This window comes from Orycteropus afer, unplaced genomic scaffold, assembly GCF_000298275.1.
Source record: "Orycteropus afer afer isolate SDZICR_OR568_19922 unplaced genomic scaffold, OryAfe1.0 scaffold00051, whole genome shotgun sequence".
Lineage (NCBI taxonomy): Eukaryota > Metazoa > Chordata > Mammalia > Tubulidentata > Orycteropodidae > Orycteropus > Orycteropus afer.
Window position 1 is genome coordinate 9,583,829 of NW_006921638.1, and position 21,076 is coordinate 9,604,904.

General features: G+C 39.4%; 1 protein-coding gene across 1 annotated transcript in view; it reads left to right on the forward strand.

The window, feature by feature from the left end:
* The window catches only part of TTC6 (tetratricopeptide repeat domain 6), a 285,618-nt gene that overhangs the window by 238,505 nt on the left and 26,037 nt on the right, over positions 1-21,076 (forward strand). The window contains exons 25-27 of the mRNA XM_007938570.2: positions 4,570-4,643; positions 11,396-11,606; positions 15,424-15,576. Of these exons, the coding sequence (XP_007936761.2) occupies positions 4,570-4,643; positions 11,396-11,606; positions 15,424-15,576 (438 nt within the window). The remainder of the gene's footprint in view (positions 1-4,569; positions 4,644-11,395; positions 11,607-15,423; positions 15,577-21,076) is intronic.

The window sequence follows — 21,076 nt, forward strand, 5'->3', positions numbered from 1 at the left end:
GAAAGAGGGGGAGGCCTTCAACGAGATGGATTGACACTGTGGCTGCAGTGATGGGCTCAAGTATAGCAGGGATTGTGGGGCTGGCGCAGGATCGGGCAGTGTTTCGTTCTGCTGTGCATGGGGTCGCTATGAGTCGGAAACGACTTGATGGCACTTAGCAACAACAACAACAACAATAGGGATGAATCTCAAATACATCATTCTAAGCTAGGATTAAAAGGCTACATACTGTGTTACTCCATTTATATGACATTCTGAAACATGCAAAACTATAGGAATAAAGAAGACATCAGTGATTGCCAGGACTTAGGGATCAGAGTAGGATTTACTGAGTACAAAAAGGGCATCAGGAGGGGTGCATCTTGATTGTGGTGGTGGTTACATTTGTTAAAGCTCCCAGAGCCATAAAACAGAAAGCAAACAAACAAACAAACAAAAAAGAAGTGAATTTTACTCTATGTAAAGTAAAGAATTAACTTAAAAATTAAAGAAAATAAAGATGCAGTAAAGGAAAATGAAGGAATCTAAAGACTGAGTAACAAGAGGGGTAGATCAAGACTCAAGAGAGAGGAGTCTTAAACCTCACCAGGAAACTTGACTTATTAACAGGGATGTCAAGTAGGATGAATACTGAAAACACATTAAATAATTATATATTCTTAGGAATCTTTGATCAGGAAGTGGAGGGTAGCATTGAGAGGGGTTTGATTGGGAAGTTAAGGGTTAAGTTTGTTGGTGTGAGAACATTTGTTTATTTCCTCTCCCTCTTGAAAACCTACCTGGATGACAGTAAAGGAATAAAAAAGATAAAATCCCACAAGGATTAAAAGAGTGGGGAAAGCGATATTGAGACATCCAAAGATACCATTCTGGATTTTAATGCCTCAAACTTAAATATGAATAAATAGCCAAGGATCAGACACTTGAGGGAAGTAAAATAGAGACTAAAACAAGTAAACAAACATACAAACATTGTCAAAGGTATGTGAGGATGATGGGAGAAGGGAGGTGTGTGGAATAGTGTTATAAGAAAGCTAAATTCTATCCTTTTACGTTGCTGTTGGGTACTGTCAAGTTGGTTTTGACTCATAGTGATCCTGTGTACAACATTTCTTGGTCCTGCACTGTCCTCACAATCATTGCTGTACTTGAGCCTATCGCTGTAACCACTGTGTCCATCCGTCTCATTGAGGGTCTTCCTCTTTTTTGTTTACTCTCTACTTTACCTAGCATGATGCTCTTCTACAGGGACTGGTCCCTTCTAACAACATGACCAAAGAATGACAGACAAAGTCTGGCCATTCTCTCTTCTAAGGAAAATTCTGGCTGTGCTTCCTCCCAGACAGATTTTTTCATTCTTCTAGCAGTCCATGGCACATTCAGTATTCTTTGCCAGCACCACAATTCAGATACATCTATTCTTCTGCAATCTTCTTTATTCATTACCCAGCTCTTACATGAATACGAGGCTATTGAAAATACCATGGCTTGGGTCAGGTGCACCTTAGTCTTCAAAGTGACATCTTTGCTCTGTAACACTTTCAAGAGGCCTTTTGCAGCACATTTGCTCAGTGCAATATGACATCTAATTGCAATACGACTGCTGCTTCCGTAGGTGTTGATTGTGGATTCAAGTAAAATGAAATCCCTGCAACTTCAATCTTTTCTCCGCTTATTGCCGTGTTGCTTATTGGTCCAGTTGTAAGGATTTTTGTTTTCTTTATGTTGAGGTGTAATTCTATACTGAAAACTTATTTATTTGATCTTCATCAATAAATTCTTCAAGTCATCTTCACTTTCAGTAAGCAAGGTTGTGTCTTCTGCATATTGCAGGTTGTTAATGAGTCTTCCTCCAGTCCTGATGCTGTGTTCTTCTTCATATGGTCCAGCTTCCTTATATGTAGGAAGTAAATATTTCTACCACAAAGATACAATATGAAACAATATGCATGTTATTTAGAAGTTTGAAGGTAAATAGCAGGAGGAACAATAGTTAAGATGTAAAAATGTCTGTGAAGAGACTGAGGTGTAAGGAGAGATGCAGCACAGGAGCATTGTGATCACTGTTTACATTGTAAGTCTTGACATTTTATTAGACCCTATACACTGTAGACGGTGATTGCTTTATAAAAATAAAATTAAAGACATAAAATGTTAGAGCCAGGTCAAAAATTACACCATAAAATTGGATGATCTTATTAAAAAACAAAACAAAACAAAGAAATTGTTGATGGAATTTGGAGAAGTGAAGAGAATGAGTATTGAATACACTTTCAAGGAAATTGATAGTGACAGGAAGTAGAAACTTTTGTCAGGCAGGGAGGGTTGAGGGGACAACAGAATATGGTGAAGCAAGTTGCTAGAGGAGATGAGAAGGAATGAAATTAAGAGGCCATCCTCTGACACAGGAAGGAGTACCTTGTGAAGGGTCATTACAATGAAAGTAGAGGAAATTTGCTTGGTATATGCATAACTCTGTGTGGTGTGTGACTTATAGTTCTGATACATACAGAAAATTATTAATAAAGAAGAGAAAAATTGTAAAAAAACTGCAGTTAGCTTTATTCTAAGAGACCATCATTTATGTCCATTGCTGATAATTAATGCCTAATTACCATGTAACATAACAATTATTATGCATATAACTTAATGAGTCAAGTTGATGTTTGTAAGTTTTATCTGATTACACATTAAACTAGGTATTCTCAGCCTTTTAAGTTCATGATTTGCACTTACAACCCCCCAAATTAATGGAAATGTTTGTAATAAGTCTTACTTACACTTAAAAATTTTCATCCGTTTTAACAAAAAATCCTCTTAGGACAGATGCCTACCAGTATATTTAATAAGTTAATATGTATTTATTGCAGTATTTTCTTCCAAATAGTTCCATTTACTATCAACATATGCTGCTAAATAGGGAGAATCTAAATAGGGGTCCACAGCAATAGATTAAACAAAACAAAACAGAACCCACTGCTGTCAAGTAGATTCTGATTCATAGAGACCCTATGAAACAGAGTAGAACTTCCCCATAGGGTTTCCAAGGCTGTGACTCTTTATGGAAGCAGAGGCCTCATTTTCCTCCCATGGAGTGGCTACTGGGTTCGAACTGCCAACTTTTTTGTAGCAGCTGAATGCTTTAAAAGGCTATGACTAATGACTCCCTTTCCAGTAAGATCCCAGTGTACTCAGCTTGACCCTACTACTCCCTCTTCCACTCCCAGTAAAAGCAGAAAGTCCTCTAAGACAGCTTCGTCCCTGTAATTTAACCAGGGAGGATTTATGGAAGGAAAAGACAGAGGTTTGTGGAAGGGAGGGAGTATGGTTAGCTCCTCTCATTGGCTGGAAACCAGAATTCTGACACATGATCTTTGAGGCTATAGGGTGGTGGTGTTGGAGCCTCCAGTCAGGGAGTCTGGATGCATTTACTTTTGCCATTCCAGGGGAGTTACAACACTCTCCACCGTTTAGCTTGGTCAAGTGAGGTCATAATCGAAACTATCCATGAAGATTCTGCTTAAGCAGTATTCTGTGAGGAAGCAGGCTGTATTTATTCCTTCATAGAAGGGCCCTTCTCACAGTACAGCAAACACTAAAATCAATCTACATGTTTATAAACATATTTATATATATGTATATGTCTGATAAGTGGAAGTTGACACAATATTTTGATTTTTAGATATTTATTTAAATATTTTATTAATTTCAATTTGGCAATAATTTTCTTCTTTTTTTGGGGGGGTTCTAAATATATTTATGGGGCTTTAAAAAGCTTATAGGCTCCGTCATTGTATCTCTGGTGCCTAATAGAGAAGCGAGTGGTAGTGGCAGGATCTCTTGCACACTTGGTAATTTTAATTCCCTTAAATAACCTCTTGCTCAGGCCATTTGGTCTGTCCAATGGACTCCCTAACTTAAATTTTGGAGTTTGTGTGTTCACTCCTCTTAGGAGCCTTCTTTATTCCCTGGGCAAAACAATATACTTCTCCCTAGAATTGTAGATTCCAAGGCAGGAGCAGCAGCCTTAGCTAATCCACCCAAAGGAGCCAGGTATGCCCCTTCCCTGTTTGTCATAAAGATACTCTCCAGGTGAATTTCCATGATGTGACAGTCTGCTTCCTTTACAACCTTGGAAACCCCATGGGGCAGTTCTACTCTGTTCTGTAGGGTCACTATGAATCAGAACTGCCTTGATGGCAATGTATTTGGGTTTAGTTTATCTAGATGAGGAAGTATATGACAGTGGTCACTGGGAGGAAAGACTAAAAAGAAAATAAATGAGACACTCCATTACACATGCAGGCAAAATGATAGGAAAAGCCCTTATTCTTTAATTGGAGACCAGTAGCACAAGATGCTGAGTGAGTTTACAAAAATGGGTTTCCCCTGCTCTATAAGTTCTCACTAGATGTTATACTATAAGGAAAAAATGAAGTTTTCAGAAAAGATGTGCATTTTACTGCTTGTGTTAAGTATATTCATGGCAGAATGAAATTTTGAAGGAAGTTTAAAAAAGTACAAGAGAAAATGTTGCAAAATTAACATAAACTTATTCAATTGTTTCAGGATTTTAAACAAGCTGCACTGATAAGTCAGACTAACGTGAGCCTTTGCCAAGCATCTGCCATGTGCCATCACAGGTATGGAATACAGTTTATGTTGCAGTGAAAGTAAGTGAGATTATCTGCCATCGAGTCGGTTCCGACTCATAGCAACCCTTCCTAGGGTTTCTGAGACAGTATCTCTACGGAAGTAGATTGCCCAACCTTCCTTCTGAGGGGTGGCTGGTGAGTTTGAACTTCCAGCCTTCTGATCAGCAGTCAAATGGCTTTAGACACTATGCCACCAGAGCTCCTAAATAAACTAGGAAACAATAGCAAAAACAGGAAAATGGTGTGGAAGGACCAAGTACAGTAATGGAGAGAGACACAAAGTAATGCCTAGAATTCCCTGTATAGATATGGGGCCACATCTACGCATGCCATTTAACACCCTTCTGCAGCCACCCTGTGAAAGGAAGACTGGGTAATCTACTTCCGTAAAGATTTGCTGTCTTGGAAACTCAAAGGGGGTCACCATGAGTTGGAATCAACTTGATGGCAGTGAGTTTGGTTTTTGTGTTTTTTGGCCTTTGAATAAATTATTTGAGCCAAATCAGCTAGTGAAGATAGGCATTGCTGAACATCTGCTCAGGCAACATGCAGCTGCCTATACATCCGTGGTCCAGTAGTTTTTTTTTTTTTTTTTTTTTTTAAGGGAAGCAGGTCTCCATTTGTTATTTCCTCCTAATTTCTTAAAAGATCCCAAGTGCCCAGAGTGCAGGAGCAGTGGGGCTTGAGGGGCATCTCAATCACTGCAGTGCCTCTTCCTCTGCTTCCTCTTTCCCCTCCTCCTGGCTTCATTCAACTGCCCAGCAGCCACGTAGACATGCCTTTCACTCATGGAGCAGGGCATTGCCTGCTGTGGCTCTTCTGCTCCTGCTGTGGGCACCCAGCTGGCTTGGGGCACTCGCATGCTCTGGGCTCTCGGTGGAGGTGGCTGCGGGTGATCAGGAAGCTGCGACACCCAACATCACCACAACCAGCTATGCTCCGGCTGCAGTCGCTCCCTGCTGAGTCTTGTGGCTACCTCTCTCCACGTCTCCATACCTACCCACCCAATACTCCGAGACGTACCCAAAGTCCTGAACCGGCTGCCAGTGCTGCTCCAGCTTGGCCCAGCCACACATCCTGTCAGCCTCCTGTATCTAGTGGATTAAGCTCTTGGGCTTTATCTAGAGGGCTCCCACGAGGTTTTAATATAATTGGCTCTATAGGGATTTAACTATGGGATTGTATGGGGACTGCTTGCATCCAATATGATGTTCACAAAATGTCCAAATCGCATAATGTCCTGTTTAACAGAGCTCACCGTAAATGTTAAGCAATGAATGCCTGTATATATCTGCACTATGGCATTGGGGTTATCTAACTAATACAAGAGAATAGCATATACACTGGGAAAGGACCTTGTTAATATGCAGAATAAAATTACATAAAACTGGAAATATCTGAGAATGAAATCAACTAATTTATTTGCTCCTAAATGGAACTAGCCTTTAAAAAGCCTATTTACTAGGCAAAAGAGTAATTTTATAAAATAGTAATATATTGTCAAAAACATTTTGCATTAAAAAAAAGCACCATAGTTCTAAAGCCAAAACGAATTAAAACAATAAGAATAAATATCTAAAACTACATTAAAATCTACACAAAAAAGCTAAAGCATTATTGCCTATTTCTGAGATTGTTATACAAATAAGTAACTTGTTGGAAAAAGGAAGAAAACAATCACATATGGTAAAACCAGATGGTGATCTGATTAAAATATACTCACTTTGCTAACCATGGTGTTTACATTTCTGCATATACACTTGAAATCTAAAATTAACTTTTGGTTATCGTGTGTTTAAAAACATAGAAGTTCAGCATATGAAGTGGATAAAATGTATTTGGTCAAGCAGTAGTTTATAGCATAATTTTTCATGTAAGAAAGAATAATAAAAGTGCAGTTAATTTGGAAGAGGAAATTGGCATAGTTTATAAATTATCTAGACAAGGCTGAGTAAATATCCAATTTAGGAAATAGAACATAGTTTGAATTATTTAGGAAATTATCATTCATCTTTTCCCCTTTGGGATGTTTTATGTACATATACATGTAAAATATAATAATCTGAACTTGTGAAGATACCTTTTGGTTAAAAGTGTTAAGCTGGTCTCAGACCTTTAATTTTATATAGAAAACCATAGTAACACCATTGTCTCTTTTAGTCTAGCAACCTTTGTATAACCCATAGCTTTAAGTAATTGTCATTATTTGCTTTGGTGGGTGGTTGCAGACCTAAAAGATCTGAGGCAGTTGCGTTTTCTTGAAACTGAAAACTCACTCCAAAACTTCCTTTAGCCCCATTGCTATGTTTAGCAACTATTAGAGTCAGCAAAGTTCTCTCTGTGTCATATCACAATCTCTTTTATGAAATGTAATCACTGGATTTATATGGCAGAACCTCCTTAAGCTGATACTGCTTTGCAATTCCAAATAACCAGCTTTCTTCAGCTGACTCGACTCTGTATTGTCCTTTAATAAAAGTAGAATTTAAATCAACAGTAAAGCTCTGATAACTCACTGTCCACATTTCATGTGTTTTGAGTTTCAACGGTTTTACTGAATTTAGTAATAAGGAATGTTTAGTGATTGGTCATATTTATTTCAGGAAAAATATTTTTGCTTTTCAAGGCAAGTTACAGATAATGTATTTGTTACCCAGCAGTGTGGTTCTGTGAGTATAGTGAGACACTATTGGCATCTTACAGGGAAGAAGGTAACATTTTTCCATTTGGAAAATTATGAAAAAAAGGAATAAACCTTTAAATTGTAGGGCTGTGATCTTTGAACTCTTGGGGTTGCAAACTTTTCAAGTATGCCTTTGTATGTCTCTGGTTCTCACTCTTATGGTTGCTAGGAGACGACATTCCTTAGGCTGAGTATCCTACTTCTTGCCCAGTTTGGTTACCAAGAATGTCATGCTAGAGTTAAATGTTAGATCTCTTTGAAAAAAGAAAACAAACAAAAAACGCTTAGTAAGTATATTTTTAAATCAACCACAGAGGGAGAGCCTGATTACTGAGAGTGACATATCCATTTTTTACCTCAGCACATTTAGTACTTGCAGAAAATAGTTTTGTGTCTCTGACTTTGCAAGCCACATTCTTTAGTTGGAGAAGGTATTTGTGATTTATTTGTACACCTTAGTCAGGTATATTTGGTCACATATGTGGTTAATTTTGAAAATGCAGTGGGCCTTTGTATACATGGCCTGGCCCACAAGCTCACCATGTTGTTGTTGTATGTGCCGTTGGGTCAGACCCAACTCACAGCGACCCCTCCTTGGGTTTCCGAGGCAGTATCATTATGGAAGTAGATTGCCCCATCTCCTTTCCAAGGAGTGACTGGTGGGTTTGAACCGTCAGCTTACTTGTTAGCAGTCAAGTGCCTTAGCCACTATGCTACCAGAGCTCCCAATATAGTCGTACTAATAGGATATTGTAATAAGAATTATGTACCTCCAGTAATTAATTGCATCACTTTTGATTTACACAAACACATATTATTTCATAAAAATTTGTTTAATATCTTTCATATTTGTGGTAATTGATGCTTAACAATTTATGTCTCAGTGAGCATACAACTTGATATAACTCATGCACTGCCACACATTCTATTGACTAGCCACCGTGTAGTCACTTAACAGGAGCGCCAACCTACAGGACACTGTGATATACACATTTTCAGCAACATGACATTGTTGTTTCTATAGTGGTACCTATTTCATTTTTTTCTTATCTTTTGGTGCAGGGAGCCTGGGTTGCCTCTGGCTTTCACACACCCATCTCCTTGGGGCTTCATTGTAGTCATTTTCAGCTTTAAAGTGAGGGTCTTTCTGGAGAGACCTGGTGATCTACTTCAGAAAAATCAGTCATTGAAAGCTCAGTGGGAGAACTCTCAACTTTCACACAGCTGCTCTGAGTCTGAATTGACTCCACGGCAACTGGTTTTCCAGCTTTAAAGTTTATTCGTTATTTACTTAGTCTGAAAAGACTGGACGCTTGTTAAAAGTTAGTGCTGATAACTAGACAAAAACAAAAACCAAACATAACTGGATAGGTATAGAAAATAGATCCAGTCCTAAGTTACACAGCATAGTGGTGAGCTTAAATTCACTGCCTCAGTTTTTTCAACTGGTTAGAATACACAAAGGGTGCAACTACATTTTAAAAACTGCATTATTGCATGATGTATTCACAATGGATTTGTAATCTTCCTCTGGGTCTGAGGGGGCAGCATATATGATGCAATTTGAATATCTATATACTAGGACATTTCAATAATTTATGAGAAAATGTGAGAGAACTAGGATTGTCCTGGAAATTTAAGGTTATATGATCATTATAGGTATGCATGATAAGTAAATATTTCACAACCCATACATAGAAATACTAAGCACACAAAACCTAACAACTAAATGCATTTCCTACAAAATGACTATGAGCTAATTATTCTTGATAAAAATTCATTATACTATATTTAGAATTATTTGTGTAATACAGTGAGAACGCAGCTGTGGAAAGCATTGCCATTTTATATGCAGTGACCTTTTCCTTGTCAAATAGTACCTGTTGTCAGGAAAGAGGAGTGCAATTTCATTGTAAACAACTAAACAGAAGTGAGCCTGTGTTTTCGTGGAAACAACCCATGGAGTGAACTCAGATGATACTAATTGGCTTGTACGTGTGACTGTTCAGCTTTGCCAGCCTGTAATGTTAAAAGCTGAGCTTTACTCTTATGCACTGTTGATTCTTGTGTACTCTTTTAGCAGAAGACTTGATATACCACTTTCAGGTAGAATTTGCAAAACATGGATCAAGTATCATGACTATCTCAATTTTTTTTTTTAAATGGGGAATGGACAAACTTTAAAAGAAATATTGAATCATACCATAAAAATGGAATTCCTTTTCTGTTTCATAGAGTCTCAGCTAAGGTCTAGTCTTTAACATCATTCTCATATTTGCTAATGCTTTTAATACTGCCTTTGTAATCCATGGTACAACCCTCCAGTTCAGTTTTCTTAGACAACAGTTTCCAGCTGTACTTTTTGTTTATTTTTAGGATTACCTTCTATTCATTGATTTTCTATTGATGGTAGTGATATTAACCAGTTACCATCTAATTGATTCCTTCTCATGGCAACCTCACGGGCATTGCAGTAGAACTTCTCCACAGGGCTTTCAATGGCTGAGTTTTTGGCAGGAGCTCACCAGGTCTTCCTTCTGAGGTGTCTCTGGGTGAACTTGAACCTCCAACCTTTTGGTCAGCAGCTGAGTTTGTCAACTGCTTGCACAACCAAGGGAGGGATATTAAGTTGTGTTTTAGAATAAAACGTGAGTTAAAATAAAATGAAAACATGAGTTAAAGAAAAATATTCAGTAATGTAGGTAGAACATATAACAACTGGCAGGAACGAGGGACTGAAGTTTGGAAAACACTGTTTTAAGAGACCCATCTAAGTAATATGTAAGTGCTTATAATTTCTAGAACACATATGCTGGCTTCTTTGTCTTATGAAGGAAAAATGTGCAAAAATTGTGATGTAGCTTATTAAAATTTGAAAGCTGAATGAGAAATAATGAAAAAAAAAAAATGGAGTTAATAGTTATTGGATGAGGATCCCTGTGCCAAGTGTTTTTCACATGCTCTCGTTTGAGCCTCATCGTAAACTTGCAGAATTAGCGTTGTCTGTGTGTTTGGGTTCAGGTCTGAATTCCCAGCCTGTCTTCTGGTTGCATTGTTGAGGTATCAGTTCACTGGTTCTCCTGAACCAACTGCCAGTATATTAAAGGTGAAGAGTGTGTGGTAGAAATGACTGTGTGGGAAAGCATGGATTTTGGAATAAGGCTTACTTGAGTTTGAATTCTAAGTATTTATTCTGTGCAAACGTAGTATGGTCTTTACTATGCCATTTGCTAGTCTGATCTTCTCTGAGCCTTGAATAAATCTTATCTGTGGAGTGATAATTGTAACTAGCCTACAGAATTGTTGGAGGGTGTAAGTGAAATAGTAGATGGAAAGCTCTTAGCACAGTACCTGGTAAAGAAGCAGTTACTCAGTGGAAGCTCCATCATTATTTAAAAACAAAACAAAAACCTAAATTCTCTCCATGTTAACTGAGATTGAGAAAAGTTATTAGATATGCATGTAAATGGAAAAGTGACTTTATGTCCCCAAGTACAAGTATCTGATTCCTTCAATATCTGCATTCCAACCACAAGAGAATAATTATGGACGGTAGAAAGGCAGAGATGTCATAAAACCACTTATTTTCACAAGTTAGTAAATAAAATCTATTTTACTTCTTATTCTTCCATTCTTTCCTGGTGTCTACAATTAAATGGGCAGGCTTTAAAGAAGAAAATCTGACCTTAGCAAACCCATCTGATGAAAACTTGATTCCTGTCATTGTATAAGGAAAATACATGCAAATACTTTTTAAAATTTGACTTAAATAATGTATTCCATCAATGATAGCATTGTTATTTGATGTGGCAACTGAGAGCTATAAAATAGGTTCAAAAATGCCATTCAGATTTCTAAAATTCTGAAGAGAGGATTCCAGATTAGCATTTCAACACTTTCTGCTAAAAAATAGCTCTTACTTTCCTTTATTTACCTCCTACAATGGAAAAGAAAAATTAAATCCATTCTACAAGACTTCACAAATCTATGAAAAAGTCATATATGAAATAGCACTTAGACATTCACCAAGAACCATAAATATTTTCATTTATTTCAGAATTAACGAGTTTGAAGATGCTGTCAGTTTCTTCACCTGCGCTCTTAAAATTAATCCAAATTTTGTGGATGCTTATGTTGGACGGGGCAATTCTTACATGGAGTATGGTCATGATGAAGCCACCAAGCAAGCACAAAAGGACTTTGTGAAAGCATTGCATTTTAATCCAGTTTACACAAAAGCCAGAATTAGTTTGGGCTATAATTTGCAGGTAATATTATATAACAACATTTTGGGCCATGAAAGCACTTTTGGGACAAAAGAAATTATACATTTGGGTCCTTGCTGGAGATGAGAATTAATTTTATTTCTTTGCTTATGAACAATTTACCTTTCCCTTATTTTTAGTATCCAGAGTAGAATGGGAAACGGGTTCAGTTAAGTACAAGGAGCCTGCCTGGGTGAGCCTGAGGATCTATGTTCTGTTACCTAGTGCCACTCTGACAACATATACCACAAATGGGATGCTTGAACCAACAGAAGTTTATTCTCTTACAGTTTGGAGGCGTTAAGCCCAAGTTCAAAGTGCCAGGCTCTAGGAGCTGGGTGAAAACCCTTCAACCTTGGGCTTCAGCTCTGCCTCCTGCTCCCTGCCCACTGAAGCTGGAGGCTTTTCTTCACTCAACTGCTGGCTGCTGACACTGACAAGCCCAACGCTGACAAGTAATAAGGCATAGTCCTGATACTATCAAATCACACATCAGGCTGTTAATTCAAGTCCATTAAAAGTCCCAAGATCGGCAGAGCATGGCAGGCTGCTGAATGACTCAGCTACATGCAGGATTCAAGCTAGAGACCGTTCACCAAGGCTTCTCCTTATATACAGGAAGCAGACCACATCCATAAGGCAGCTACTCAGCTGCTCACAGTAGATCCCACCATGGAGTTGATTACCAGTCTCATTATAGGGAATGTTATATCCAGTAGTCCAGCCACTCAACCAGGCCCAGCCAAGTTGACACACGAACTTGACTACCACAATCTAGTATGCTAGTCAGATGAAAATCTTTTAAATCTGAGTTTCCTTATTATCTGTATCCTTCCTTACCTCACCCTCATATTTATAAACAACTTTTAAAATTTGCCTGATGAATTATAAGAACCTGATGAATATTTCTTTTACAAATAAGTGAGTTTGAGTGATCTGAGATTGGTAATATTGGAAGTAGTTGTTGGAATTGGTGATTCAAGTAAGGTATTCCTGAAAATTTGTTAATAAGAGAAATAAGATTGTCTTCTTAGTTAAACATAAAATTAGCCCTTGCTGGATCATAATAGAAATTTGCAACATTGTCATACAGAGACAGGATAATTCCCAGAGAAGCTAAAGATGACTATAATGCAATGGAATGTGTTATCATCATTTATTGCATTCAACTGTGATTTACTGAGAACCTACCATATGACAGGGACTTCTCTAGCCTAGGGATGTGGCATTGAACACAATGTGCTTGGTTCTTGTCTCTGTAGAGTTTACTATCTGTGAAATGGGCATCAAACAGTTATACAAATAATTATCTAATTGAAATCATTATGTAGTAGTTATGTTTGTATGTGAACTTGGCTGGGCAGCTGGTGGTAGTTATTCCCCATGATGAGACTGGCAATCAACTCCATGGTGGGACCTACCACAAGCAGCTGAGTAGCTGCCTTTGGGATGTGGTCTGCTTCCTGTATTTAAGGAGAAGCCTTGGGAATGGTCTCTAGCATATAGCATGCTTGGACCCTGTATGTGGCCGTGTCGTTGTTCAGCTGCCTGCCATGCTCTGCCGACCTTGGGACTTACAAGGGGCTTAAGTTAATGGCCTGCCGTGTGGTTTGGTAACATTGGGACTGTGCCTTTTTACTTGTCAACCTTGGGCTTCTCAGCCTCAGCAGCCAGCAGCTGTCTGAGTGAAGAAATGCCTCTAGCTCCAGTGGGCCGGGAGCAGGAGGCAGAGCTAGACCCCAAGGTTGAGGAGCTTCCACCCAGCCCCTAGAGCATGGCACTTTGAACTTGGACTTAAAGCCTCCAAATTGTAAGAATAAACTCCTGTTTGTTAAATCCATCCCATTTGTGGTATGTTTCCTGTCAGAGTAGCACTAGGTAACCAGAACACATTATAAGTGCAACCAAGGAAAAGGATGAGTGTTACGGTAACTTATACTAAGGTGATCTAGCATTGTTTGAGGGGTCAAGAAAGGGCTTTTTGAAAAGCAATGTTTAAGGTGAGGCTCAACAGACTAATAATAGTCAGGAGTAGTGGTTGGGGCCAGCACACAGTGTTTGAGCCTGAGGAAACAGCCTGGTGGAAAGTCTTATGAGAAAAGGGACAGAGAGCCCAACTGGTTGGGACATTATGGGCAAGGGGATAGTGAGTGAGATGAGTCTAGAGAACTGAGTAAGGGCTGGAGTTGAGTGCCCTGTAAGCTAGTTAAATATATGAATAACTTTAACCAGTGATATCTGATTTGCACTTTTTGAGCATCTCACTGGATATGTATTAATCTGAAACGCACTGCCGTTGAGTTGGATCCGACTCATAGAGATCCCTCCATGGGTCCTGAGGCAGTATCACTATGGAAGTAGATTGCCCAACCTTCCTTCTGAGGAGTGGCTGGCAGGTTTGTGCCACCAGCCTTCTGATTAGCAGTCAAATGCTTTAGGCCCTATGCCACCAGAGATCCCATTAATCCGATGGAGGGTTAAAAAATATATCAGAAGAAAGACTGAATCTGGAAAGAATAAAAAGAAAAATTTAAAGACCCACTCAAATATTGTCTAGGGGAAAGAGTGACCATTTCTTCAACAAATATAGATTCCCCTACTATGTATGTAACACTAGGGCTATAGAAGTGAGAAAAACAGACATCGTCAGGAACAGATGACAAATATAATTCTATTTTTAGGGCTATTTGCAGCTTAATATTCTAATAACCTACTCTCAATTAGCCTGATTCCTTGTTTAGCTAATGAGTATGTGTCAGCGCTGTGGATTTTAACATCTTTTACCCAGAGAGAGAAGATTTGCTGGTCAAAGAATAATGTCTAGTTCCCTTACAAGTTACATTTTTTATAGATTTATGAGAGTCATTGGGCTCAGCTTGGTTAAAGTGAGTCAACTTCTGAAATTCTGGCAAGTCAGGTTTTTGAGCCCCTGAGAATAAAGAACAGAACCTGCACTGTGCTGAATTTGTCAATTCATTTGCTTCCTGTGGTGAGGCGTTTAGTTGCCAGCTGGTTTTCTCTAGGAAATGCTCTGACTCTAACATCGTTCTACTACCAGTCTCCCTCTCCTGACCTTTTTCCCTCTTTTCTAGTTGGAGCTAAGGTTAGTATAGACAGATGTGTGGGAGATTTGCAGGCATTTTCCATGGGATGTGAATAGTGACCCTAAAATTGCAGATGCTGGTGCAATATATCAAAATATGTGTAACACCATCAGTCCATTCATTTATTGATTCAACATAATATTTATTTTATTATGTGACAGACATTAGAGATTCAGTGCCAAAGATGATAAATACAAGCCTTGCCGATATGGAATTTCGTGTAAACTTCATAGCTATTGTCAGAAGTATTAGTGTTTCACATGGTGACCATGATTTTATATTGCCCAAAATTGGTATAAGAGAAAAATCTGACAATTTATTTAATTATTTGAAATGTCAATATAAGTACTCAGAAGTAATTAGTCAATTGAATGCACTCATGGTATAGTCTACTTTCTTGTTTAACATATATTTAGTACAATATAAATATATCCTTACTAAAGGTTTTATAGCATAGTGGCTAAGACACTTGCCTGCTAACCAGACAGCTGGTGGTTCAAACCCACCAGCCACTCCTCGGAAGGAAGGTTGGGCAATCCTACTTCCGTAGTGATACTGCCTCGGAAACCCAAGGAGGGGTCGCTATGAGTCGGGTTTGACTTGACGGCATATAACAACAACAACAAAGGTTTTATTTAATTCAGTAAGTTAGAATCATAAACATTTGTCATGTTATGGACTATTTCCCATTTTATGCAAATGAAAATTTATTTTAGGCCCAAGGAAAATTCCAGAAAGCTTGGAATCACTTTACCATTGCCCTGGAAATTGATCCAAAGAGCTATAAAGCCTATGAAGGAAGATCTGTGATCTGTCTTCAGATGAGTAATACTTTTGCTGCAATTCAGGATATTAATACTGCTTTAAAGGTAAAAATCCACTTAGATTATATTATCATTAGCCTAAATTAACAGTGTGGATGACTAGGTTCTAGTAAATTCTCATGTCTTTTATTTTTTTAATTTTATTTTTGGTGAACTTTTACACAACGAATTAGGTTCCCATTTAACAATTTCCATACACTTTGTTCAGTGACATTGGTTACATTTTTCACAATGTGTCAACATGCTCATCATTTCCATTCTGGTCATTCTGTTTCTATTAATGTAGCTTCTCTGTCCCACCTTACATTCTCATCTTTGCTTTATGGTAGATATTGACCATTTGGTCACTGCAGTGTAGTAAATTACCTGATATGGCTTTTCTAGCCACAAGTCTTTGTAAACTCCAAGGTGGAATTTGCCATGAGCAAGTCAGGAGCTCCTGATTGTTAAAATTATCCACCTGGGATATTTCTGTTGAAAGCAGCAAAAATCAATGTTCTGGGAAGTTCGCTCTCTCTCAGGTGCTTAGAATTCTGATATTATGATTGGTTAGTTTGGTCACTCTGCCAGGCTCAAAAGGAGACCTCCTAGAGGCAGAAGAAGTCTTTCTGACTGCTGGCTGAGAAAGATGTGCTGCTGAGAGACACGTGCTTCTGAGAGACACGTGCTCCTGACAGCCATGCGCTGCTGCGAAAGAGACACTGAGAGAGAGACACACTTTGCTGAGAGAGAGACACTGAGAGACATGCACTGCTGGGAGAGAGACTGAGAAAGACTGTTGGCTGGGAGACAGCAGGCTGAGAGAGACTGAGCATTTTTCCCTGAACTGGAATTGTAGCTTGGTGCTTCCCTAATAAACTCCATAATCCGTGAGTTCTGTGTGTGGCCACTGCAGCAAATTATCGAACCCAGCAGAGAGGTGGTGGGTGCTGTGGGAGGAACGGTTGGTGTCAGGATTGTTGAAAGGGCTGGAGGGAGGCAGCTTGTTTGGCCTCACAGGAATAGGCCTTGGGCTATTGATGTGATTCTGTCTTCCTTTTGTGGGGTTAGAGGAGGTTGGAAGTTGCAGCTTCCTTGCCTCTGGCAGTTGATGTCAGAAGTGGGATTCGTTGCAGTGGTCCCAGACTGATAGAAGCATGGGACTTCATAAAAGAAGGAAGGAAGGGGCCTTGGAAGTGAAATTTTGGATTATTAGGTGGTTACTGTGGTTGGTGTTACCTATTAAAGGAGATGATTGATCCAGAGGCTAGGGCTTTTGGTTACACCCAGCCAAAGGCCCAAGGCCATATACATAGAATGGGATGGTAATCTAGCTGAAGAGATGGACCTGGAATGTCTTAAAAAGGATTATGTGTTTATCTAAATGTAATATGGATACTGCATGTTCTCTTACCTACTTGTACATTAGAAAAGATTATGGGGCGTGGATAACAAAGACTGTAAATCCTCCTTCAGCTGATACTTGATTGGATATGTTAAAAGGGGAAATAGAATTTTCCCAGAAGAAACAGAGGCTTTTGTTTCAAACTCTGTGTGTAGAGTATAGGGGGATTAGGTAGAAAACCTGAGCCCCACCCAGTACTACTGAGAGAACAGAAGATCTGCATTTGAAGACAACCACTTAACCACTGCTGTGGAGTCCATCTGATTCATAATGACCCCTCCTTGGGTTTCCAGGCAGTATCACTATGGAAGTAGATTGCCCAACCTTCCTTCAGAGGAGTGACTGGTGGGTTTGAACCACCAGCCTTCTAGTTAGCAGTCAAATGCCTTAGACACTATGCCACCAGAGCTCTTTGAAGACAGGAGACACCAAAAAAAAAAAAAAAAAAAAAAAAAAAAAAAAAGACTGCTTGGCTTTTTGAATTTCCAGCAAGCAGATAGGCTTTGGGCACATCAAGGCAGGAAAGACATGGCCCATGAGAGAAACCCCTTCCAGGACTGAAAGTTAAAGGAAACCAGTGAGCACTTGGCTTGTATGCTACTTGCTTGTGACCACCTGGGTCCACTTGAGTGGAAATGGGGGAAGTGCAGCAAAGAAGAAATGGACTGAGTTTGGTACTCTTTGACCTAGGCCATGGAGGCTGGGGATGAGAGGAAGAGCTGGCTGGTCTAAAGTGAAGGGAAGAGTGTGACTCCCAAACTTGACAGCTGGTACCCATGACCTAGCTGGGATGGCTAGGGCTGAACTGACCAGAACTTGAGCAAATGAAGAGGAAGATGTTTGACAATGAGCTGGTGTTAAGCTTCTGCAATTTGATGGCTTACACTGGGTTGGACTTTGCTTGTTTATGCATGCAGATGTCCAAAGTTTCCAAAAGCGAACAGAAGATTCTTCAGAGAGAAAGGACCATACTTGTCTCCTCACACTACTGGTTTGATAGGGATGGGCAAATTAGAAGTTGACTATCTAAATTGGGAGAAATAAAGGCATGAAATGGCTGGCTTACACACTTTCATGGGTGTGGTTATTCTTAAACTGGTGGGGAAGGGGATGTTAATTTTTGAAATATAACAAAGATAATGGCTAAAGCCAATGGGTGGCCTGTGGTTGTAGTAAATTACCTGGTATGTCTTTTCTAGCCACAAGTCTTTGTAAACTTCGAGGTGGAATTTGCCATGAGCAAGTGAGGAGCTCCCGATTGTTAAAGTTATCCTCCTGGGGTATTTCTGTTGAAAGTGGCAAAAAGCAATGTTCTGGGAAGTTTGCTCTCTCTCAGGTGCTTAGAATTCTGATGTGATGATTGATTAGTTTGGCCACTCTGCCGGGCTCAAAAGGAGGACTCGTAAAGGCAGAAGAAGAAGACGTGCTGCTGAGAGCGACGTGCTCCTGAGAGCCACATGCTGCTGAGAAAGAAACACCAAGAGAGAGACACGCATTGCTGAGAGAGACACACTGAGAGACATGCACTGCTGGGAGAGAGACTGAGAGAGACTGTTGGCTGAGAGACAGCAGGCTGAGAGAGACTGAGCGTTTTTCCCTGAACTGGAATTGTAGCTTGGTGCTTCCCTAATAAACTCCATAATCCGTGAGTTCTGTGTGTGGCCACTGCAGCAAATTATTGAACCCAGCAGAGAGGTGGTGGTTGCTGTGGGAGGAACAGTTGGTGTCAGGATTGATGAAAAGGCTGGAGGGAGGCAGCTTGTTTGGCCTCACAGGAATAGGCCTTAGGCTATTGAGTGTGATTCTGTCTTCCTCTTGTGTGGTTGGAGGAGGTTGGAAATGCGGCTTCCTTGCCTCTTTGCCAGTGACATACAGGTGATTATTTAAAGGACCATAGTATTCACTGGCAATATTGTTTGTTTTATGATTCAGTCTGTTATTTGGCTGAAAGGTGACCTCTGGGAATGGGTTTATTTCCAAATTTAAAGAGTATCTCAGGGTGGTAAACTCAGGGGATTCTCTAATCTCTACTGGTCCAGTAAATCTGCCCTTTTTTTGGGGGGAATTTGAGGTTTGTTCTACATTTTTCTCCCTTTCTCTCCAGGATCATTTATTGTGTCTTTGCTGGCATAGTGCCTAAGGCATTTGACCAGTAACAAGAAGGCTGGTGGTTCAAACACACCAAGCACTCCTCAGAAGGATAACACCTCAAAAACCCAAGGAGGGGTCACCATGAGTTGGAAACAACTTGACAGCACTGAGTTTTTTTTTTTTTTTAATCAGATGGTTATTGGTAGTAGCCAGGCACCATCTAACTCTTCTGGTCTTAAAATAGATGAGGCTGTGGTCTGTGTGAGGTAGTAGTCACGTAGAATAGTTTCTTCTTTGAATCTTTGGTCTCCTTTTTCTCCAGATGAGTAGAGACCAATTGTTGTATTTTAGATGGCTGCTGGCAAGCTTTTAAGACCCCAGACGCTACTCACCAAAATAAAATGTATAACAATATCTTCATAAACTATGTTTTGCCAGTGGACTGAGTTGTCCCCTGAGACTGTGATCCTATGCCTTCAAACCCAGTAAAACAAAACCATGATGTGTTTGTTGTTGTTATATGCTGTCGAGTCAGACCCGACTCATAGCGACCCCTCCTTGGGTTTCCGAGGCAGTAGCACTACGGAAGTAGATTGCCCCATCTTCCTTCCAAGGAGGGGCTGGTGGGTTTGAACTGACAGCCTTCTGGTTAGCAGTCAAGTGCCTTAGGCACTATGCAACTAGAGCTCTCATGAGGTGTTTAGTTATCTGCAATTGTGCCTATGTGCTTTATTATATATATGAATATATATGCATTATATACAAACGTGCATATACATATGCCTACAGATATACTCTGGTAGCATAGTGCCTAAGGCATTTGACTGCTAACCACAAAGCTGGTTTTTCAAACCCACCAGCCACTCCTCAGGAGGAAGGTTGGGCAATCTACTTCTGTAGAGATCCCACCTCAGAAACCCAAGGAGGGGTTGCTGTGAGTCGGATCTGACTCGATGGCAATGAGTTTGGTTTTTGGTTCAGATATACCTATACATGCTCACCTGTATATTCACATGTGCCTTCCTGTACATATAGATGCATACAGGTCTACTTATGTAACCACACACATGTTTGGTTGTTATTATTGTTATTGCAAAACTGTATATCTAATAGCATTTGCCAAAATTGTCCCTTACTCTTGAGTACTTCTTATTGTCATCATTTACCTTGGTCAAGTTGTGCTGACCTCACCCATATTGAGTATTGCCTTTCCCATCACCAAGGAATAACAAGTGTCTAATATTTAGAAAGTTTTCCCATCCTATCCTTGGTAACCACCAAAGAACATTACTTTCTGTATGTACATCTATTCTTGTCTTTTTATAAAAGTGAGACCATGCAATATTTGTCCTTTTGTGATTTATTTCACTTAGCACAATATCCTCCACATTCGTCCATGTTGTAAAATATTCTGAGACCTCATCATTATTCTTTATAGCTGTGTAACATTCCATTGTATGTATGCACCACAATTTGTTTATCCGTTTATCTATTGATGGACACTTAGGTTATTTCTATCTTTTTGCTATTGTGAATAATGCTGCAAAGAACATAGATGTACATATGTCTATTTGTGTCACTGCTATTAGATCTCTAGAGTATATATCTAGGAGTAGATATATAAAGATCATAAGGTATTTCCATTTCTAGCTTTTTAAGGAAGCACCATACCATTTTCCACAGTGATTCTATCATTTTACAATCACACTAACAGTGTGTAAGAGTTCTAGTCTCCCTACAACCTCATCAACATTTGCTATTTTTTAATCCTTGCCATTTTTGCAAGGGTGAGATGGTATCTCATTGTAGTTTTGATTTGGATCTCTGTAATAGCTAATGATCATGACCCATGGAAGCAACAGTCAAGAAATTGGATGTATTGAACTGGGCAAATCTGCTGCAAAAGACCTCTTTAAAGTGTTAAAGAGCAAAGATGTCACACTGAAGACTAAGGTGTGCCAGACCCAAGCCATGGTACTTTCAATCACCTCATATCCACATAAAAGGAGCTCTGGTGGTGTAGTGCCTAAAGCATTTGTCTGCTAACCAGAAGGTTGACAGTTCAAACCC